Below are 25,051 nucleotides of genomic sequence, written 5' to 3' on the forward strand. Positions count from 1 at the left end.
AAATGCGAGTATACATGATACATAATAATACACAATAATAGCCCACATTAATAAAATATGCGTATTAATAGTACATAATATCACCTAATAATAGCACACATTAGCTAAATGTTTGTATAAATAATACATGATAATACACATTATAAACACACATATTTAAACGTGTGTATTAACAATTGATTATTATACACAAATATAGCACACATTAGTTAAATATGAGTATAACTGATACATAATACCCTTTTGTTAACCCACATTAATTAAATGTGTGTATAAATGATACATAATTATACACAATAATAATACGCAGTATTTAAATGTATATATTAATAATGCATAATGATACACATTGATACCACACATTCATTAAATGTGTGTAATAATAATTAGTTATCATACACAATATAACACGCGTTAAATTTCTTTATTAAAAATGCATAATGATACACGATAATAGCGCACATCAGATAAATATGTGAAAAAATATGAATAATATGATCATGATTATGAATACCGTGTTATGCAGTGTCAGCCATCACAAACATTATGTTTATGTAACGTGTGTAATATGACGTCACAATCAAATAGGAACAATCAATGTGACGTCACGTCATTTTGAAGCGGACGTAATTTTCATCGTTCACTGGTTTTGGATTTTTCATATTTGCTCCCCAGAGGCTCGCAAACATGAAAAGTCCAAAACTTGTATCATAAATCTAATATGAAGGGAAACTAATGACAGATCATCTATATCCACCATGATAACACACATCAATAAAATGTATATTTTAATATTACATAATAATACACAATACTAGCACTCATTGATTAAATGTTTATATTAATTATCCATAATGATACACGATAATAACACACATTAATGAAATGTGTGTATTAATAGTAAATATTGTTACACAATAATAACACATATCTTTTAAATATATGTATAAATAATACGTAATAATACACAATAATAACACATAGCAATTAAATGTGAGTATAAATGATACATAATAATAAAGTTTCATAACACACATTAATTAAATGTATGTATGAATTATACATAATGATACACAATTATAACACACATCATATATATATATACATACATCAATTAATACAGACAAAATAGGGAAATAAAACTATCATCATCATCATCATCATCATCGTCGTCGTCGTCGTCGTCGTCGTCGTCGTCGTAGTCGTCGTCGTCGTCGTCGTCGTCGAAACAAAATAGTACATGGCTGGGATAACATCATCATACCACTTTTAACTGGTTTTAGCATCCGGTATTATAACACCGACAGACTTATAATAGTATAATAAAAGGTATTTTTTAAGGGACATAACTTTATTTCAAATTCATTTCAATATGACTTTAAGTTGGTATCAAACATGCAGAGGTAGCCGCCAATAATGCGAACAAGGCTGGCCTGTTAAATGTTTTCAAAAAGTGCATGTATAATCCGTTTAATTACACTAGTTACATGTATGCAGATGAAATGTCAATCAACGCTATTTTTTTGTTGAGAGTGTGCGATACTCTTTCGTAATACTCAGATAGACACCCTATACAAAACTGCATTGTATAGTGTTTGCCGAAACAAGAAAAGCATGAATCTAGTTTCTGAACAAGGTCGGTGTAAACACCCTGAATACCTGTGTGATCGTATTCCTACTTCCTGGTTGGTAAACGAGGTTTTAGTCAAGGCGTTTACCGCTGTACACGACCAGATATGGGATTTTACCGGTACCTGCTGGTCATCGGGTCAGTAATTACAACATTGACGGTGGTTAACGCATCAGGTGAGAGTCATACTTAACTGCGTGTACTCGTAACAACATTGAACCCAAGTTGTATTTAAATTTGGAATGAATATTTGCATGATTCGGTGTAACTATCCGGGGCAGTAATGGAATCCACATATATTTACTTAATATAGATAGCACGGGGTGCTGATAAGGTAAGCGTGTTATATTTCTATAGCGCTTACAATGTATTGACTACAATATGACATACTATAATTCCAATCAATTGATTTGTGCATTTGTATCGCCTGTTTCAACACAACCAGACATGTTTTTTTTACTGTATAGACAATTTCTTCATTTTAAAATGTCTGTACAACGTATATCATTTGTAATTGCACTGTCCGTTAATTAATACAAACATACAATGAAGTGTTTGTACGACACTCAACCAGTTATCAGAGTACATCTGGCATACCTATAACACAATGACCACCACGTGCAGGTTTATCCGGACGGTTAAGTATGTCTCTTACAATGGATAGAAGGTGGCAATGATTATATGTGACGCCAATATTGACTATGAGTTTACAAGGTACATACCTAAGAAATGTATATCAGTATGTACAATGGAAGTACGGTTATGTATCACAAGTAAGCATACAGTAAATCTAAGCTCGTAAATCAAAATTAACTGTTCTTCTCTTAAATTTGTTTGTTTTTGTAAATACAGTTCGCTTTCTTGATTAAAATAGTTTTAATTTGAGATATAATTTTTCCATGATCAAAACATCATTTGTTTGAACGATTATCTAGTGGTAATTGAAATTTGCTAATTGATGACTTCGTGCTGATTTGATACAATACACAGCGGAGAAGTACTAATCAGCCAGACCGTTGCTGACTTCGAGATATGACATGAATTGACTTTGAAACCGAGATGTGCTACAGAATGTTGTTTGTGAGTCTCTATTGATTAAACTGTACAGTTTACAGATTTGATGATCGTTCGAAATTTCCCACCTGAGCAAACGCCACTTTTTAGGTCAAGGGAGTGACTAATCGACAAAAAAAATGCGGAATTCTTCTAAACAAGAATGATATATCCTGTTTACGGTCCAGATCAGTTAGGTATGTTGATTAGTCACTCCCAATAAATAAATAAGCAATAAATAATCCATAAATCGATATATTTAAGGTATTTGTTGTGTCAGCACCTCAAAACATTCCGACACAAAACGGTGTTGGAGGATTTCACGTTTCCATATAGTAGTGCGCTCTTGCCCAACACCTGACATGTATCCGTCAAAACGTCTAAGTCTGGTATCAGGGCCAGAGGAAACTCGGGCTGTGATGAAGTATGAGACAACTGTATACTTCTTATTTTATTGTATATAACTAAACCTCATCTTTATACCAGCGTACATGTACAGTTGTAGGGTTACTACTTAAAAAGTTATTTTATAAAAACATGGTTGTAACTGACCATGCTGCCTTTTTTTTCAGAAATACTAGATCTTAAGTAACTGAGTCCGTGTATTAAAACGTCGCAAGTGCAGATGACGACCTTGTCATTCAAATAACGAATTAAAACTATGCATAAATAGCACGTCGTAACTGTTACTTACGGCCTTGAGGACGTTTAAACGATGGTTCCGGTATAAGGTTTATAGTATTTAGTGAATGCCATTAAGAAGGTATTTTTCCTATCTTAATTCTATGTATGAGAGTGTCTTTAGGTTATAAATCCGCTTATGGTCCGTTGGATCATCAAATATTATTTGATTCTAAACGGACCACTAACACAAAAGAGGTCATTAGGGTCATACAATGTAGATACAACATGTTAAAGGAAATGACATCAAACGAACAGAAAGGTACATTGTAATAGACAAACGTAATCTTGAAAAGTAAAAGTGGCTAGGGTTAGTTATATCCTTTTGAACAGACCTACCGATTAGGTTAGAATTGTAGAGATAATGACCTATTACATCTTCCCTTTTAATGAAGGGAGACAACCCGTTAAAGACATCTTGATGAAATTTGCATAACCCATAGACACTGTGCAGTGCATTGTCATTAGGTCATGTTGACCTTACCCACAATGTCAAAGGTGAAATATGTGCGGGGTTTTCATGAACATATTGTTCGGACTGTCACTTTTAAACCATTAAAGATATCTTGATGAAATGTGCAGTATAACTGCATCGCCTACAGCTGTTGTGCAATGCAGTATCATTAGACCACTGAAGCTTTTACCTCCAGACCAATGGGCAAACAAGAATATTTACATTTGGTATGGCAAAGCCCTTCTATATTACTACCAAAGTACTGCCGATAGCAGCTTCATCTTATGAGACTGTAACTGAAGTTGGTCTTTGCACCTCCGAGCGACTTAACAGTGTCACTACCGAACTTATCGGTATCTTCTGATTTGATCCCGAACACCAGCTGCCTGTATCAAGTGTCTGTGTGATCAACACACACTTTTGCGCCTGGATTTTTCATCGATTCAACTTTCTCCGGTTGCACGATCAACATCAACAACATGCCGGACTGCAAATATAACTTTGACCTGATCACTGCGGGCTTCCGTTGAGTGCGTGCGCCGGATATAGGTCGCAATTAAATTGGAAAATGTTTTACGACACTTGATTAGTTACTTACAAAATGTTATTTGTTACTATTTTATGAATTGAGAATATGATATATATATAAATTAAAAACAAATGAATTATTAACGAAAGTTGCGGAGCCTTTTCAATTTTGTATGGGAAATAGCGCGTGACGTCAGCTGTTATCTTTGTGCCGTTCTGGATATTGACCTGACGGTTATAAGCGGGAAATTTGAAATTTGGAAAAGACATAAATTATTTTTTGCAAATTCTCATTACGGAAATATAAATAAGCAATAAACTGCATAGATGTGGCAGACCAACTGGTATAACTGCCACATGTGTCACAGAAAAACTTATAATCGGTTGACTTAGTTCCATGGATTACAGCATCGAAAAAAGTATGATTCTGACCCTATAACCATATACACAATCAACCTGGAGAATAAGTTTCTGGTTCATAACTTGGAAAGAGTTTGAATCCCTTACCTTTAACCTTTTATGTATATGCAGATTTAAACTAAATGTTCTTTTAAGTATCTTTGGTCCCGTTGACTCTTGAATAAACTGTTAAATAGAAGAACGTAACTCTCCTTGGGGGTTGTTACAAAACAGTTATTTGATTGTTTACGCATTTGAAAACCAACTCATTCTTGTGGTTAATATTTCAACAATACATCATTTGGACCATGGAATCAAATGTTGTATACAGGAGAATTGCTGTCCCCCTGGATGCATACGTGGGAAGTATTTACAGTTAAGTGCATTTCATGAAAACAAAGTGGCTGATAGTTCAGGTACCAAGGTAGGTGACACAGGCCCTCTTGCTTGGCCTATATCGCATATATATATAAATTCCTTTTCCTTCTTAAAAAGATTAAATTGGGAGGGGGGAATATGAACTATTCCTACACATAACATTTTACGGAGATTCAATATGACTTAAGCTCAACGATTCTAATATTCAGTATTGAGATCCTTTACCCTTAAAGTCATACATGTAGCATTGTCTATGTTATTGCAGAAAATTAGAGTTTAACGTTTTTGGCTAAGGTGATGTCAAGCGATTTTCTGAAACCTGAACTTGAAGATGTTCATTAATATACACAGCAGTACGCCTTTCGACGTTTCCCAATATTGTGTCAATTAACATGACTAACCAAAAGGTTTAAGTTTGCATATCTTCTCCTGAAGAGGATGGAGAGTCAAGAGTATCATGTATCAACAAAACTGAAGACCTCACGGTTAAATCTTTTGAACGTGCTTATTAAATTTATTAATGCGTGTGTGAGTCGCTCGGTAATTTAACTTATCTTATAACTGTAACAAGAGAATGAGTGCTTAGCAAAGAAAACAAGGGCATATGTTATATTATCCTTGATGTTATATGCTTTCGAGTTTTTAACTGAAAGGTTTGAATTAATTATGCAAATTTGCTGTTTATATTGAATGCTATCTTTATATTCTGTTGCACGTTCAAATTCAATGGCATTGAGAGCGACAGTATCTGTATCATAAGCGATTTAATAAAAGTTTATTCCTGGAGTTGTGCGTTATGGAGACGAGACTATATACTGTCGGAAGCTAAATCATGTTATCTTTGTAGTTATGTTAAAGTTGTTAGTTAAGATTCAAAATCAACAATGAAATTTAACTTGCTTTCAATAAACCACTATGAAACCATTTCGTGTGATAAATCAATCCAATTGGTAATAAAGCAATCTCTCCTTATTTTGAAAAAAATGTCTGGAAAATGTATTTAATTTGAAATGTATTCCCATTAGTTTTACACGTCCAGAGGGGTGGGAGGGATACCAAAACGGCTTTGTTATTAAATCTTTAATAAATAAACAAGTAAAGATAATAAACAATTTGCCAGCTTCAATGTAATGTATAAAGCTCTGAAAAAATATTTTATATTTAAATAAGCAGATTGTCACTATCTTGTTGATGTTGCTTGTCATTGCTTTTATATTCTTGCGAAAAAGTCGAATAAACATTGAAATCCATGTTTTAATATTATTTTAGAAAGCTTCCAAACTTTCCACAACAGCATACATTTCAAATATATCGTTAGAATAATTTCTTGGTGATACTTACAGTCTTTTTCATTATACATATTTCATAAACATTTTTTTTATCAAAGGTCGTCAGTGCCACTAACGACCTTCCCATATAGATTTGTTAGAAATCTCATCCGTATCAAATGGTCGTTAGAGGCAAAAGTACAAATATTAAGCGATCAAAGATGGTATCACACATTGGTATTACTGTATATCAGACACAGAATGCAAATTTGTCAAAATCGATTCACTAAAAGTTATACAATATGTTTTTCCCCGATAACTTTACGACCTTTAACTCCATGACGGCGACATAAACTATCAAAGGAACAATGTGAGCAAAAGAAAGATGCATTTAGACCCTTAACAATTACATTAAGAATAATAACAACACCTACCATGTAAATTAATGTTAAATCCAAATAATGCCATATCTTCAAAGCGAGATCCAGGGTAGTGACAACGGAAGAATAATGACACTAATAATAAGAAATACAGCTTTCGTAGCCTCGTTCGCTTTTGAAATTAAAGCCACTAACTGCAAAAGCCTACAAAAGGTAGCTATAGCAGGTGTTTATATTTTTTTATGCCAAACTATTTTGTTTTCTTTTTTTTATAAAGCGTGAATACCTTGGCTTTTTACAAACAAGTTAACTATTTCGTCATAACTTTGATACGATTTCTCAACACATACAAACAAAGCGACGAGTGGATTTTTAAAAATTAAAAAAATATCATGAAATATCAAAAAGATCCTAAAATGTTATTCGATTTCTTTCTTACAGAAAACATCGCCCTTAGTAAAGCTTCAGATCAGAGTTCCATCTACGGTAGCTTCGGCAGCTCTAAAGCCGTAGACGGATGTGTAAACACAAAGAGTCCAACTGCTGTACACACACGAAAATAGGACAGACCGAGGCCTGGTGGCAGGTATATCTACTGGCACGGTCCGTTATAGACATCGTGAATATCATTTATAGAAGTAAGTGTCTCTGGATGACAATTTGTTTAGGCTTTTATCGGAGGAATGTTAAATAGTTCGGTTTAATTTCATTTGCGTTTGCGATGTTACGACACTTTTCATTTGATTTCCGGGGATAATTGGACGATAGACCATGATCGTGCATGTATTATTTTCCAACAGACAAACGCTCTTCCAAAAACTTCCTCCTCAATGAACCGATAAACATGCGAGTCATGGGATTGGTTTCATCAATCATTTTATATGCATTTACAGATTTGCTAGCGGACAAGTAAGTAAACATCTGTTTAACCTATCGGAACTTACCGCGAAAGTGATGAGAAATAGTATTTGAAAATTCTGATTTCTTGTGTTGACGAGCGATGTCGATATATTACGGATTTGATTAATTAAAATAAGCAGCTCGCAAAAAGCATGAAGAAAGTGTTTATTGTTTATCGTTGACCGAATGGCGAATAGAAATAAAAAGAAAAAAAAAATATTCACAAATATACCAGGTTAAATTGAACTGTCTACAGGTTTAGAAATGATAAAAAAACGCGCAGCTTGTAGTGAAATGAAGCTGGAGAATATCTAGAAGCGGCCTTTGTTCGTTACTATTTTCTAGCATTTTTCACACGCACATACGTTGATTTTTGCTTACTCATCCATCAAATTGGTTACGTACGTAACTTTTTTTACCTTCGACACATCTTTTTATTTTTTCTGAATCAATAATCACTTCATTTTTCACTTCACCTCAGTGCGTGTGGTTGGATGGGATGATGGGGGCGTCTGCGAGATTTGAATTGAAATGTTTAACACTTAGTTCTGGCTTTCATGTTCTCATCACACGTTTTGTTAACCTCTGAGTTTCAAATATTTAGCCTGCATTTCGAAATATGCCTGTTCTACCTGTGTTACATGTAACACTCCTAACAAAAGATGAAAGCACTAAAGATTCGTTGTTGAGAATTTTTCTTTTTATAATATATATATATATAAACATAAATTGATGAGCGTTAAGAGTCAAATATACTCATGTTTTAAGGAGTAACAAAGGGATACGGTCCCAAACTTTGAGAGTATCTCGGAATCTTATCCAAGGCTTTATTGTCATGAGGGTATACACATATGCAATGTAAACATATTTCTTATCAAATTCGTTATACAATAGTATGCTCTCTGTGACGAAACTTGATTCAATTCTTATAGAAAGGAGAAATTCAGCTGCCCTCGGAGCTGAGTTTTTTTTCGGTGTTAAAATGTTTAAAAGGGTACTCCTCGTTCCCATTATTCAACCTGGTTGTCCATGAGGTATCAAGTGGTCCATAAAAGAAGAATGTTGTCCGCCAGGTGTTTAAAGGCAGGACACAAAAGGGGAATTATTTGAAATAAAATAATATGAAAGAGAGATTGCTTTCAAGAGGGTCCTCAATGTCAGTTGTTTAAATAAGGGTTAAAGGGTACCGCTTAATGATTTTAATACCTGTTTTAACTAAAGGTTCACTGTCGTGATTCATACATAATTTTGAATCATACTGAGATATCTTTAAAATGATGAACAACATGAAACAAAAGGTGGTACATATATATTTCTTAAAATGCTCATATTCCCAGAAACACACCACTAGAGCTAGCAATAAAGGAATTAGTAATGGCATCTAGCCACAGATTTGTTATCCGTTTAAACCATTTGAAGCTGAATCTTAGGTATATTGTCAAAACTTGACTAAATAACTGAACTACAGTATATAGTATATCTTTTTTGTAGATGAGAACACAATACAACGACTTGCCGGGTACGAGATATACCTGTCTAATACACAAGATTGGACATTAGGAAACAGGTGTCACAAGGACGCCACTGCTGACAAGGCGTTCATGTCTGCGATTCAGAATGCCCAATGTCCAGGTGTCGCCCAGTATCTGACCATCTACAATGACCGTCGAGAAAAAGCCAAAACGTGGTACTCGGATGATGCTACACTGGAACTGTGTGAGGTACAAGTTTATGGTGAGTTTACACATGTCTATCACAGTGATAAACTATGGATGTCACTAACATATCATCCTATACTGGAACTGTGTGAAGTGAGAGTTGATGATGAGCTAGCATTAGATATGACAGTTCAGAAATATGGATATTCTTATTAAAATATGACATGGTTTTAACTAATTTACAAACTTGACTGAAAATGTAATACAATCTTTAAAAACGGATTTATTTTTAATTGTTGAATGTTAGATAAGAATTTACCAGTATCTATTTTATTTTTATTTATTCATTTCCATAATTAGTATGTTTTAACATTATCATTTCTTTTTTTTGTAAACGACAACAAGTGTACACATTATTGATTTAAGATATCTCTAAACCGGTAATATCAAAAGTTCAGGATTCCAACAATATCAAACAAACAAGATTATGCATTGGGAACATGTTTCCCATTGTGTCAAAGTATGCGTTACATAATGAAATCATGATTAAGGAAAAATAACGCTTAAATACAGCAGGTATTTGACTTTTGATGAATTAAAAATGACCTGTTTAAGAAAGAAATAGCATTCAGTTAATAACCATTTTATCCAAATACAACCTTGTACAATTAAGGCGACATTTCGATAAGTTTCATTCAAGCATAAAAATGTAAAAAAAAGATGTTAGGAACGCACCTGTAGTGATACACCATTTTGCATTGGTATTGATAGTTTAAGTCGCTTAAAAGGTATCATTACACCTGCTTTGTTCATTAAGATTATATGTATATAACATTGTATATGCGATAAATAATTGTAACTCTCTCAGTCAAATTTCAATCCTCCTTCAGGTTGTCCAGTTGGGAAGTACGGAAATGGAAATTGCAATAACGACTGCACTTACTGCCTCGGTAAGATATGTAACCCAACATCGGGGACATGTGGTACGTATAAATACATGAGAGGATAAATTGCGCTTTTCTCGGTTTCAAAGTAACGCGAAAAAACGATCTAGCGAAAAAAATACAGTTCTTTTTTGCACAACAGTTGTCTTTCGCATTTCTTGTTGCGTGGAAAGGCAAAATAGCGCCATTTACTTTTCTTAAACGGAACGTTGTCGCACGACCAAACAGCGACGCACCGTTTATGAAAATAAAACGGCACTTTTTCACTTTGTTGTGCCGTCAAATCGCCGTTAAAAATCAACGTTGCTAAGGATCCAAGGTACATGTAAAGTACGACAAATATTTAGTACTACATTAAAGCTGTTGCGTATTGGAAGGTATTGTTGTCAGAACCCTGAATGTTTTCACTGTATACAACAAATTATACGGTTTAGACTCGTACTTTAAATGTCATAACAGAAGACATTTCTCAGTTTGGTCACAACGGACACAGGACGGAGGAAACCTTCTACATTCAGAGTAAATGGGATAATATTTAATTATAAAATGTTGGGAATAGCATTTAACAGTTAATTTGTATCTATAAACTCAATCCATCAAAAACCTTCGTCAATAAATTATCGTATATTAAATTTGCTTCATCGTCATATATTTCAGTCTATTATATCGACATTCTCCTTGTACAATGTAGATAATTTTTTCTATAATATATATGGACTTTGGTATTAGGATCCGATAATAGCGCAAACAACCTTGTAAGACATAAAATACACAACGGTATACATATCAAAATGAATTCAAAAGACATTTCACAACATGTAAATGTTCAACCTTATAGTGTCTGTATTGCTCTTGATACGTTCATACTTTGATGAACCAACTGTCCACCAGACTGTAACCTGACACAACAAGCGACCACAAATTGTATAGTTTGCTAATATGACAGTTTGGTTTTGATGCCTGCGTCATCCTTTTAATATTCTTCCTTAGTTTTCATCACTACATCTACAAGCATATACACAAACATTCAGTGCTGGGCGTGGTCCATCTGAGTATATGCCCGTGTCCGTCCATCTGTGAGATAGAATGTGGCGTGGCTAACTGCACATGAAGAAAACGTAATGACTGGTTATCATTAGAGCGATATAATTACAAAGAATAGTTCCTATTGTATAAAACATTAAAACGGATACCTTAGAGTAATTGTTAAAGTAGTGGGACGTCATATATTCCATTGTGACGTCAAAGCTTATGTCAATTGTCTTTTCCGATCAGAAAAGGAATAATGTATTCACATGAGAAACATACGATTTTTTTAGACATGAGTTCTGAATGATGTTAAAGATAAAGGTCCCCATACTCGTTATAGTTGATTATCATGTCTATCTAACTATCGTTAGTTAATTGCCAAACTGTAAAAGACACTCGGTCGATTTTGTGTATTTATACAATTAGAAAATAAACCAACGAAAGTTAGATACGCATGGTAACCCATTTGTATCCGTAGCAATTCATTAAATTACGATTTCAGACGATTGCGCTGCCGGATACTATGAAGATGTTGGGAATTGCAGTCACTGCCCGGTTAATTGTAAAGGAAATGTATGTGACAGTCCAACTGGAGCATGTTCAGGTACGACATAGCGCTACCCCTCGCCCCCTGAGACCAGGTCTATTTCCCGAGGCGAAGCCGAGGGAAATAGGCATGGTCAAGGGACACCAGAAACATGTTTTATCCCTCAACCCCAAACTTTAACCATTTTATTATACCGATACACACTGGAGAGATCGTTTTAACTAGAAAATATTTGTAAACCATAAGCTGTATAGCTTCACGTCCCAACTAGTCTTTTTGGTACTGTCCGGTCCCTTTCCTCGAGGGGAGTCTTAAGATCACTTTCATCCAGTTCCGAAAATCTTGACAGCGCCATAATTGAAGAAACAAGAGAAAGTGTTGTCTGCACAATAGGATGCGCGTTCAGTAGCAAGCTCCGCCCGCCTCATGCGTCGGTTCCGATTTCGGTGACAAGCTCCGCCCACCTCTCGCCTGATTGGCTCGGCGGAAAAACTCGGGTGTAGGTGTGTTTTAGTTCAGGAGCTGTGTTTTGGTTCCCAGACTAACACACACTTGACTAACACACAGTCAGGCAAAAGTGGGGATATATTCGATTTAACCAATTACTTTTATATAGAGTAATAAAGTAGAGGTATAATAACAACAATTATCAGACAGTAAGCAATACTGACGCATGCATACACATACTTTATTTTTGTCTCGGGGACCTTGTCGGGGAGCAAAGTCAAACAGTTGTACTGAGGTGTTTGTTACAATTTCATGGTGCAGTTTGCTGAAGAAGCACACAGCGCTTGCAAACTATCTATTCTACTAAGAGATCTTGTACATGTGAGTAGTTACTACAAATTGTTGATATAGGACATTTTACAACTGGGGAAGTAAAGTACCAGGATACAGAAGTGCTTAGTACTTTATATGGTCTACTTCTGTCATTTATTTCCTACATAATACTCATGTCCATTTTAAACATTCTACCTAAGTTGCAACGCCAAAGTTTGAAAAAAATCTGACATTTGTTATGCGGTTAAAGTGCTCAACTATCAGGGCAGTTTGATTACTATCGTCATCGAGATTATCTGCTCTTCAACATTTACATTACATCATTGTTTTTGTATCAGTTTATATGGAAACAATATTTAAACTCAGATCGGTGCATCTTTTTATAATAAGGGGAATAATGGGCGAGGTCCTGGATGTATTCGTAGTCTGGCTAAAGAACCAAAACGAAAGGCCGAAGCACAGAAATCGTCTAATCATATCCCAATCATTGTTTGTGGGAGAATCATGTTTAATTTCTTGTTATATCTCTTTATAATCACTGATCATACTGAAAAAAAGTCAAACTTATTGCAAAAGGACCAAAACGACAGGCCGAAGCACAGAAATCATCTTATCATATCCCAAAGGTTGGGATTTGTTTGTGGAAGAATCATAATTAATTTCTTGTTATATCTCATTATAATCACTGACCCTACTGAAAAAACAAAGTCAAACTTATTGCAAAAGAATGTATTTGTTATTTCCACATTGAGGGATAACATTTTAGTTTTGCTTTTGGTTTTTTATTTTGTTTTCTTTTCAGACTGTGATTTTGGATTTTATGGTGGTTTCTGTAATCAACCCTGCCCTCTTAACTGCAGAAATAATGTTTGCAACATGGACAACGGTCAGTGCACAGGTATTTTAAAGTTTCCGTTCACGTCACAGTCGGCTTTCGTAAGTAGAAATTAAAATTAAAATTGTTGAAAATCACTGTTTTAAGTATAGTATTAAAATGATATGGGAAATATTAATACCCCCTACTTTTATGGTTGGTATTACAGAGAAATCTCTGCTCCGCGGATATGTGGTTATCTAACCTGATGGTCTGCTTAAGTTTAAACAACCTTGTTACACCTTTAATGAAAGGGATGCCAAAACGTCGCATCGAAGTCAACGCATTTCAGATATATTTAGCTATAAGAGGCATTCTCAAGTTAAAGATATTTGTTGATCACGTATAATAAGAGATGATGTTTATTTATACGATAATATAAAATGATTTATTACACAGCAAGGAAGATATTTCCCCATCTTCCCGATGGGGATCTTTGATATTTATGTCCCACTATAATGATCACAAGCAACAATACTGGGTGTTTGAGTGATTGATATCGCAAACACTCCATGCATAACCCAAAAAAGTTCCCATTGTAGCGACAATATCGTTTCTTTCCTTCACCACAATTAGTACATTTTTCATTTTGTTTTTGTTATTGTTGAGTTTCGGTTATGTTTATTGGTTTTGTTATGTTTATTTTTTTTCCATTTTTTTGTTTTTAATTTTCTATTTTTTAATTAGATAGAACAACAAAAAATCCAGAATCATATAAATTAGTTTTCAGTGTTAAAGAAATGATTTAACTTTTATTAGACTGGTATTGGTCCGAGGCCATGTGTGGTTAACTGTATGCTAGGTTGGGTTGTTCTTGTGTAATACTAGCAAGGAACAGATCGGTATTAAATAAGGTATTGTTTTTGCTTATTTCTTCACAACGTATTTAGGTTATTCTGGAATGATGTTTTACAGAGACCCCATATATTCACTGCCTTTGAAACAAGGTTGAATGAGGTTATTTATACCTGTCAGTGCGCACGAACAGGTGTGTGACCGCACAACGCACCAAAAATACCGTGCGCACACCGTGCATACATCGTTCAAACACAGTCCGCACATCGTCCACCAATTCTGCGCACAACTGTGCGATTTAACCATCGTTCGTCCCGTTGTGCGCTTCTCTCCGCACAACTTTACGATTTGGTACAATTTGTTGATCAATATTATGGAATAAAAAAAACCCCGGAAAACTCGTATGCAATAATGTACACTGTTCATATTACTGTAATTTTTCATCACAGTAATAAAGATAACCTACACTTTTACAATGCGTGTAACACAGTATACAGTGACCGTTAGACTGTCAAGAATGGATTTGGCTCCTAGCTAGGTAACACAACAGGGAAATAACAATTTGCTGAGTAACCGTATGACCGTTATGAATACACAACTTGACGTTGAGTATTTGTTATTTGCATTCGTTCTGATCTATAGCTCCCCTTCGCCTGGTTTTCACACGTTGGCGAGTTACGTAAGTGCCCCGGGCGGGGAAAAACTACGGTTCAGGTAGAAAGTGGCTATGTTTACCTTTGTTGCCGAGACTGTGTTGTAATGTTACATGTGTCGATTAAGGTCGTTTAAAAAACACCGAACACACTATTTCTAAATTTAAGTGTAGACAGAAAGATTAGTGTATTCATACTAAATAACATACTAAACAATCAAGTTTATATGTTTAAACACCAAACCGTATATATTGTTTAGCCATTCCTCAATTTACATCAACCACGATTGTTATCGCACAACGTTCGTCGATCGTCCTCACAAATGTGCGCAAGCAATGATCGTCCAATTTTTTATCGTTCGCACTTCGTGCACACATCGTTCACACTCCGTGCACACATCGTGCGCACACCGCACATCGTGTAACGTTGTGCAATCCCACAACTGTATAATGTAATGTCGAGGTCGGTGACGAAACAATTAGAAAGCAGTCTTGAAAAATCATGAAATATTATTACTCTTCAGTCAAGGAATTGAGAAGGGTAATTAAAAAGATTCGATCGAATTGAAGGGAAATCAGTAATGATTAAAAAATTGTTTTACGTGTTGTACTGAGTAATCTTGAAAGCAATTAATTTAGTAATTAATAATACACAATGCATTCGCCAAAATAAGAAGAGCAATTTCATATTAAGTGCGCAACTATTACCCGTTTATTATCAACAAGGGATCATTTGGACTGGTACATTCCAGACGGCTGCTCCACTGGCTTTTCAGGCGTATACTGTAGATGTCCATTCAATTGTAGGAGCACTGACTGCCCTACTGGCAAGTGTACAGGTAATCATTTAATAGTATTGTAATACAAAGATAATGGTCAATATTCCGAGCAACTTCATTTAATAAAGCAGTTTAAGTGACAAGTTCATTATAATGACTGCTGGGATATAAATAAAAGAAATGAAGAAATCAATATTCTACATTTTGATATTTCAATTTTATTTCTGAAACAGACTTTTTTAGTTTTGATTGTATAATTTTTAAATCCGTAATAAAACCGGATAAATCATATAATAAATGATACTATTTTAGACTGTAACGATGGATTCTACGGACTAGCCTGTACACCTTGTCCTGTTGGCTGTAGCAGTAACGCATGTGACAAAACTACCAGCCATTGTTTACGTAAGTAGTGTTTATGATCAATGATGTTTTGAAGACATCACTGGGGTTCTAACACTTAAAGTTACGATACACTCGATTACAAATTGTAGGCGTTGTAAATACCTCAAGTTAGAGATAAAACAAACTGATGTTCATTCACAAAACTAAAGACGCTGCTTTCTGATACTGAATATGAAGAAGTTCATGCATAATGTGAAACGTAAAAAAGTATTATATTGTCTTGCCGCATTTGACAATCGCAATTTTTTTCTTTAACACTTTTTTATCTTCTACGTTATATTGGTTACCGACTGCTGTGTCTCCAAATGTATTTTTTTTATATTGGATAAAATGCAGGGGTATTGAAACAGATTGATTTAAATCAACTATATTCCGTTATATATCATTATCATCATTTAAATAAATGATGAGGGAGGCGGGTTTGTACAATTGCATTACAGACTTTTTCAATGATCAAATGCTGGTTGAAAGCAATGAACAACATGTTCTATAAAGTTAAAAAAAGTTACAGCAATACATGCATAATTGGTTTGAAAACACAAACAGTTCCATAGTAAAGTCAATAACATGACAATGACATAAGCTGCCAAACAACTATGAGATATCGTTGGTTTTGACACTTCAGTATCAGTCCTTGTCTTGTTGCGGCAATCAATCATTTGTGAGCTCCCCTGGTCCTAAAGATTACATGGGATAAAAAGCTGACAAGTTTGCTGTGGTTTATGACGTTGTCCTGTTTGCAATGTGATATGAGAAAAACCCCATAGATAATGTTAAGAAGTTGAGCTAATTAATTTAGGTGTAAACGGAGTTTTACTGATCATGTAATATGTCTTAAATGTTATATAAACCTGCAATAGCAGCGATCATAGTGAAATGAGATTAATTCGAAGAGAGATTAATAGCATTTATTACTTGTAACTGAGCGAGATCGGGTTATCTCAGTCGAGGGTTAAGATTATGTAACACAATCCCAACCGAGGCGTAAGCCGAGATAAGGATGTTACAGAATCTTAGCCCGATACTTAGATAACCCGATCTTGCTCAGTTACAGGTAATTTATTTTTTCTCTCGCATCTTTTACTACTTAATCTACATTTGAATGCTTCCGCATAAAAATGTAGTCCGTCCTTACATAGATAACAACGTATTTCACAGATTATATTGTATCTACAACATCAAATATCTAACAACGTCAAAACTACATATAACGACAAAAACAGAACATGTATCATGCAGATTGTTAATTGCAAGCAGTAAACGTGCGGAGGAATACATCGCATTGTAAAAATTCGGCTAAATGTCACGTTAATGTACAAGACAGATCGGATGATATAGAAAATCTGTCATAGGGTATGACGTGGGGTATCGCTGTCTGAGTGTTGAGTAAAGGTGATTTCATAACAAAATAAGTTAGCTATTTCGCCCAGATGAAATTTGTGGTTATATTGGAAATATCACAGTTAAATAACATTTGAAAGCTTATATTACTTTTTTTGTGATAAAAGCTACATTGTACTGTACAGTTATTAAATCTGTATAATGAAACCTATTATATAGATATAAATGAAATTAAGCCTATTTGAACAGATTGCGATGACCCACTGTGAAGATCAAATTTGAAAACAAATGAGAGAAACAGGCCTTATTGGCTTCTTGCTTGTTTTTATAAGTGTGGTATCGGAAGCTATTGGAGAATAATAATGTAGTTCATTATAAATATCGACTACATCGACTCAAGTTTCTGTCTTCTGCATATTTATTTAAATTCTTTACAGAATGTGATAGTGGATTTTACGGTAGTTTTTGCAATCAGTCCTGTCCTGTACATTGTAAAAACAACGTTTGTTACATGGTCAACGGTCAATGTGTAGGTAAGAAAAACTTCCAATAATCAAAAATGACAACGTTGTAACTTGTTAGAAAGACAAAATCTAAACGTGATATTTATAAAATTCACATTTAAGAAACGTCAAACAACATTCATCAATTGGAGAGTATGTATCTACAAAAGTGTCTTACTCATTAATGCATTTAATGAACGTATCAAACGTGTCGCAACGTTTCAAGACCGACCGGTCCCTTTATCGAGCGATTTGTTGTTTAGCTGTAAAATAAATCATCAAATAATCATCTGTTTAACCCACTACTGATTTAAACGGGATATGGGGATATATCTACAACCAACCAGCACCTTATTCGGTACAGTGTATATCGATAGGGAAAATGCCAGGCAGTTGAAGGACAAAACAAGTCAATAATTTCATCACATCGTTATACAGGTTAGTCACAGCTTGACAAACTGACCAGTACACAAGTAAGTGAACTGCTGTACTAACAATAACTTGCGTAAGGACATTTTGTAATACAAAATGCACACCACTTTCATAGTGAAGCAGTTTGAAAGGACTTGGGAATTAGATTTAAATTTTCAAATGGATATACAAAGGTTACATTCCTGCAACCACTACTATCCTTATCAATACAATTAAAAACAACATCAAAGAACCCTGCGATCTAAGATAAATACACTTTATCCATGTAAGAAGTTGAAGTCAACTCTTGTATATTTGAATGTTTTTATAAATCATTCAAGTTGATGTATTCTATGAGTCAAAGATTATCAGACAGAGTGATCATTCAACATTCAGTTGTATAGTCGTAATCATTATTTAGGTCGGTACTACAACATACTGGATATGGCAATATTTTCAGACTGTAATGATGGATACTACGGGCCAGCCTGTACACCTTGTCATGTTGGATGTAGCAGTAATACATGCGACAAAATGTCAGGAACTTGTTTAAGTATGAAGTATCATGATCAACTTTCAGGAAACCACTGGGCTCCTTGAAAATATTGATATACCTTTACCCATATTTTTATCTACATCATAGTGATTACTGATCGATGGTTTTCTAGCGGCGTCGTTTATAATTTGCTAGAGAAAGATATCTAAGAACAGATTGCTATTAGTTATGTTCAGTAGTTTTATTATTATTAAATGAAATCTGTAATGATGAAAGATTTAGTTTTATACTAATGATTCGCTGTTTGTACATAATATGATGTTGTTGTGGATACAATGAATACCATATTTTACTGGTTTTTGTTACTTTTAAGGAACTATTCCAAATTGATAGTTGTCTACAACTAGCTTATAAATAATAGGCAAAACAGTGCGATATTTATCACCAAGCAATGCAATTTATAATAAGAAGAATCAAAGTAGATTTTTCGTCCAATATCGCATCTGCAAAAGAGATATCAATATGTGTATATGTATTTAATTTTGACACTAAAGCATTTAATTTCAAAATTGTTTATATAGACAAATGCTACTTCTAGACATGATTGTGTCGAACATGTAACGCAAAGTTATGTTGTATCCTGAAACTTTATTATATGTAATTCGAAGAAATTTTATGCAAATTTCAAAATGACCCCTGAAATTCAAAATTTACATATAAGTTATATTATAAAAGATAAATTTGTTTAATGTGTACGTTTATCTTGTCTTGCTTTGAACAGTATAAGCCTTTGGTAAAAGATTGTCTATTTCTATAGAAAGGATACATGCATATTTGATCAATTATATAGACCATGCATTATCGAACTGTAATACATGGGTTCCTGCAGGAGTCATTTTGCATGTGCACCGTGGAGTATTTTATGTGCAGTGCTAGCTTTTTATAAATGTTATAATTTCAGACTGTAATGATGGATTCTACGGACAAGCCTGTTCACCTTGTCCTGTTGGCTGTAGCACTGACACATGCGACAAAACGGCAGGAAATTGTTTCCGTAAGGATATTAAATTTCAGTAACTGATCTTCATATTAATGATAAAACAAATATTTGCCCTGTGTGTTTTACTTGTGATATCATCAACGAGCATTTGCTTTTTCAATTCAATAACGTGTGTCTATTTATGAATTTGTGAGGAGACTATTCAATAGTTTACGATAAGTAATATATATATATATGAAACTCTTTGATGCACTTATTTCATTATGGCTTTTTAATATTTATTATTAGATTGTTAGGTTGGATCCTATGGCAATTTCTGTAACCAGTCTTGTCCTGCATACTGTAAAAACAACGTCTGTAACATAGAGAACGGCCAGTGCACAGGTAAGAAAAGCTAATTCTTGCTAATGAAACATTGATGAGAAATGAAAGGACATTTACGATGAGTTGTAGACGTTAATTTTATAATAGTTAACATAATTGTACTGTTGTCATATGATAGTGATTTCATAATATCGAGATAACATTCAACAATATAAAAGAAATAATATACGTTGGCCTACACACGTACATACACGAACCACAGCCTCCGGGCTCAATCCACATGTTATAGCTTGTAAGAGTAATATATTATATTTTTACATTCTTACCAATGAGATATATTGAAAAATATTTATTCCACAAAAGTGAATGTTTTCACTGATGAAAAATATCACAAATGCTTATTTGACCAATAAAACANTTTTTTTTATTTTGCAGAGAGGACTATATTTTTTGGCATATATAAATGACATAGATGGAGTATTGTCAGCTTGATGTGTCGCTTCGCGTTCTGAGATAGATTTTCGTAAAAAAATGAAATAAATAGAATATCTTACAGTATCTTTAGTAATACCAACTTTATTTTACGTGTGTGTCATATATTTTGATATTTTTTACGAGTATGCAGACACTGTTTAATACTCTCTATTTACTAGCCATTTTTGTTGATAAATCGGGTGACTTATTAACCGATGTTTTCAGATTGTGCTGTTGGAATATATGACAGTTTGTGTAGCCAGCTTTGTCCTATTAATTGCAGGAACAACGTCTGTAATCTAGACAACGGTCAATGTATAGATAATACATACATCATTTAATCAAAAACTTTTACATGTACCTGGTAAATTATGATAACCATACAGATAACAAGATGCATCAAATATCTGTGCAAGCCTATTATTACCTCTAGCAAAAAAGATTTTGGACCAACAATCTCGTAGTTACCAGTAAATTAATTCGTTTATACAGCATATGATTAGCTTGTATCACGACCTGAATTAAGGCACATCCAATAATCGAACGGCTTACTTATAAAACAAATTTGGACTTATTATCTTAAAATAACGACATACATGTAGAACTTTTTCGTTAATGTTGTATAAATGTCCATACCACAGATTGGTTTCCTGATAAGATAATGCTATTCCTAACATAACCGCAATAAATAATTGTGTGTGTACATAATGCAGCGATAGGTGTCAATCTTTATTAAGAAAAGCATGATAGTCAAAACGTACAATAATGGTATCGTAGAATTGCAAGTATGCTGTGAATGACGAATATTTTCACATCAGATGACCAAGCAAATATGTTTGTAATTGATCTATTTGTAATCAAATACTTGATTCGCGATGGTAACTATTCTGATGCATGTACCACAACATCTGGATTTGTATATTTCGAACAAAAAGCTAATGATATTATGACATTTAATTCAGATTCTGGGAGGAAATTAAACGTGTTTCAATTGTTTAGAATGTGAAGCCGGCTTCTATGGCATTGAGTGTAACAAGTCTTGTCCTGAAAACTGTCAAGATACCCTATGTCACAGAAGTAGTGGAGAATGCGAAGGTATGATCGTTTAGTTGTATCAATGTAAATCTAACCTGGATATGCCTTGAAACATTTTTTTATACTTTATTCAAAATTCAGGAAGATTCTGGAATGGTATCGAAAGTTTGTCCTTTTTGATCACCAAATCCTTGCAGGAAACGTTTATCAATATGAACGAAATGTGATCAAGTATCAATATTTCATTTAACAGTTCTCATAACTACTTTTTAATTTGTCATGTTTTCTTGATTATAACAATGGTACATAGTTAAGATGATTGTGACAAATAATGAAAACTTGTCATACTGAGGAGTTAGTATTTTGAGGTACGACCGTGCAGGCAAAAGTCGAAGCTAAACATGTATTTTATACAAAAATACTGATGCAACGAAAAAAAAGTTTGATCATTTATTTTTTATTTTATCTTTTTGGATTAATTAGAATATCAAAAGATTAATTAATGATTACTTCGTTGATTATGTTGAATAATATATCAACTGATATTGTAATATATCCACCATTGAAATTATTTCCGCTAAAACGAGCTGATACTTTGTGTTCGTCCTAAAGCAATACTTGAATATAATAACTATAGATACGACTAACGATAATTTGTATGCAAAATCCCAAATGACATGTAGGTGGAAAAAATATGTCATTTTTCTCGAAAATCGTACGCCTATGAAATCGAATTATCTGATGGCAGTAACTACTTTGTTAATGCTTTACCAGTTTACTCTTTTCGTCATGTTCAAATGTACCAAAAGACTACTAAAAGGTAAAATTCCAAATATCATAATCCTTACAGGAACAGATCCTAGTTTGGGTAAAGGGGTGCGTAAATGGGACCTAAGCTCCCCTGCAAAGATTCGATTACATATTTACCCCCGCACTCTGGGTCTAATCTTTCTGACACTGTATACATACTATGTTTTAATTGTACCATCATCTATCTTTATTAAAATTACAACGACGAAAAATATTTGAAATCATTAAATCGATTTTAAGCGCTGAGTAAAATTAAGGCGGAACCAGGATAGTGTTGCCGTGTGTTAGGGGTCGTATTTGATATTGCCTGATTTTCAATCTTGAAATTGACAAACATTGACAAGTTCAAGCTGGCATTGTTATTAAAGATAATGAGCAAGCTTTCATATGACCATCATAATTTATTGTGAAAACTTATCATATCCAAGTGCACATAAGAACAGGGTCTTATTCTCCTTGAACTGTCTTGGGGTCTCCATCTCAATATTTTTCTTTTTTTTCATATTTTCCTTTGTTCCTTCAATTTTGATTTAGAATACCGTTTTTGTTCAATACTTTAGTTTCGCCTCTTTTTATTTTGAAATACACAAATCAAATTACCATGTACAGTACTAGTTATTCAGGATTCTTTATGACGTCTGAGTATGCTTGTGCTTGTAGTATGTGTAGCCGGTTTTTATGGCAGCCAATGTTCCGAGTTGTGTGGCAGTTGTCAAGGTGTGAGTTGCGACAAGGATGTGGGGGACTGTGTGACAGGATGTGAAGATGGATGGACTGGAGACACATGTGACACAAAAGGTAATATTTCTATGATATACCTACAATGAATACGTTTGGGACTTTATCCTCTCAAACAATTTCTAAAAGTGATCTGTTCAGTATTTAGTGTATTTATTAGATTAAATTTCAACCTAATGTGTAGAATATAATAACAAAGAGACACCCCGACCCGAAAAATGAAAGGACATACATACAATATCATAACTAAATCATCACTTTTTATGCTGTAGTGGTAATTATTACGAATCGGGACACCTTACACGCCGCAGTTGGAATAGGCGTCGGATCAGGGGTGGTTATACTGGCTCTGGTCGTCGTGATCATTGTACTGGCTAGACGTCTGACGATGAAGCGAGGTGACACCGCAGGTGCTTCTCATATGACAGATTTATCATTGTCCAGAACTACAAACGAGCTAAATAAAGATCAAGGTGAACATCTATGTGACGGTATGATAAATAAAAGCAACATATAACGCAAATTTAGATATGTTTCAGTTGTTTTACACAGTAGCGATTTCTGTCCCGATTCTACTACACTTGTATATTCACATAAGAACTATCAAACGATTGAAACGTTTGTTTACAACAAGAGCGATTACAATGGAAAAAGCAATAATTTCAAAAATTATTTAATTTGTAAAAAGGAAACCTCGACACTTTGATTACAATATATTCCTGCTTTCAAACTAACTTCGAACGGTGTAAGGATATCTCAACCTTACGGCCTACTTACTCATGTTAATAACATTACAATGATCCCACCAGCATGAAAATCAATTTATGTTTGTGTTTCATTTTCCAGATAATACCTACGACGTAATAACAACTCAAAACAAGGAACAAACCATTGCGCAGATCTCCCGCACTGAGGCAAATTATGAACAGCTTGGACGCAGGGAGGTGGAAATTCCTCATATATACAACACAACAGATGTTGGCGAGAAAACATAGGGCAATGGTTCTTGTTAACTGGATAGTTCCATCCTTCAACACAACGTAACCGTGTTACTGGAACTAACTTACACACCTACAGTTATTGCTGTGATGACTTCGTCTCATAACTTAGCACAATAATATGTAGGTGATGAACCTTTAAATTGTTGTCAATTCTTGTGTGATTTTTTACGTTGTCACAATATCTAAACGTTAGTTTTATTACAGTAGAACCCAAACATGTATCATATATCCTCTCACTGTTAAGGTAAAGCATATTATGTTCATACTGACTTAATATCTCATCGCTCTGTACAGTACAGAATCACTGCAAGACTTTTGTATTTATCGCAGTTTACCATTGTAGTAAACTATATATAATTTCTGATTTTAAGATCCCAGAAGGTGGCCTTTTTTATTGGGGGAGGGGGGGGGGGGGGCAAATTTTGGGAATTAGTATAAGTAGCTTTGAGCCAGTTTTCAAGCAGTGTTAGATAACCACAGGGTTGGCATGCGATTAACTATTGATAAGATTAATACATGTATATTAAGCATACACAACGCTTTGAACAAATAGCTATCTTTATCTTCATGGGCCCAAAGAGAGAGTTTGATCAAACAAATTATCAACAACAACAAACAAATAGAAAAAGTTATAATCAAGAAAATAATGCAAGAAGGTATCCTTTCGTATATGGAAAATGTGAAAGGTTTCACCAACATTTTCTTACTCATAAAAAACTCTCGTTCATTAAATAAAGATCACCAATAACTAAGTGCCTAGCAAGACCATACGTGATCGGAGATG

The 25,051-nt window shown here is 34.2% G+C and overlaps 1 protein-coding gene across 1 annotated transcript; it reads left to right on the plus strand.

The window, feature by feature from the left end:
* The first annotated feature begins 1,736 nt into the window (after positions 1–1,736).
* On the plus strand, positions 1,737–24,315 carry LOC110455874 (cell death abnormality protein 1-like). The gene is made up of 15 exons (XM_021506282.1): positions 1,737–1,806; positions 7,213–7,409; positions 9,163–9,405; positions 10,220–10,312; positions 11,805–11,906; positions 13,432–13,527; positions 15,703–15,789; positions 16,042–16,134; positions 17,913–18,004; positions 19,847–19,939; positions 20,182–20,269; positions 21,683–21,778; positions 23,189–23,326; positions 23,539–23,739; positions 24,113–24,315. Exons 2-15 carry the CDS (start codon positions 7,289–7,291, stop codon positions 24,259–24,261), a joined length of 1,692 nt encoding a protein of 563 aa, XP_021361957.1. The 5' UTR covers positions 1,737–1,806; positions 7,213–7,288; the 3' UTR covers positions 24,262–24,315.
* Positions 24,316–25,051: the final 736 nt, after the last annotated feature.

This window comes from Mizuhopecten yessoensis, unplaced genomic scaffold (genome assembly GCF_002113885.1).
Source record: "Mizuhopecten yessoensis strain PY_sf001 unplaced genomic scaffold, ASM211388v2 scaffold8389, whole genome shotgun sequence".
Taxonomy (NCBI): Eukaryota; Metazoa; Mollusca; class Bivalvia; order Pectinida; family Pectinidae; genus Mizuhopecten; species Mizuhopecten yessoensis.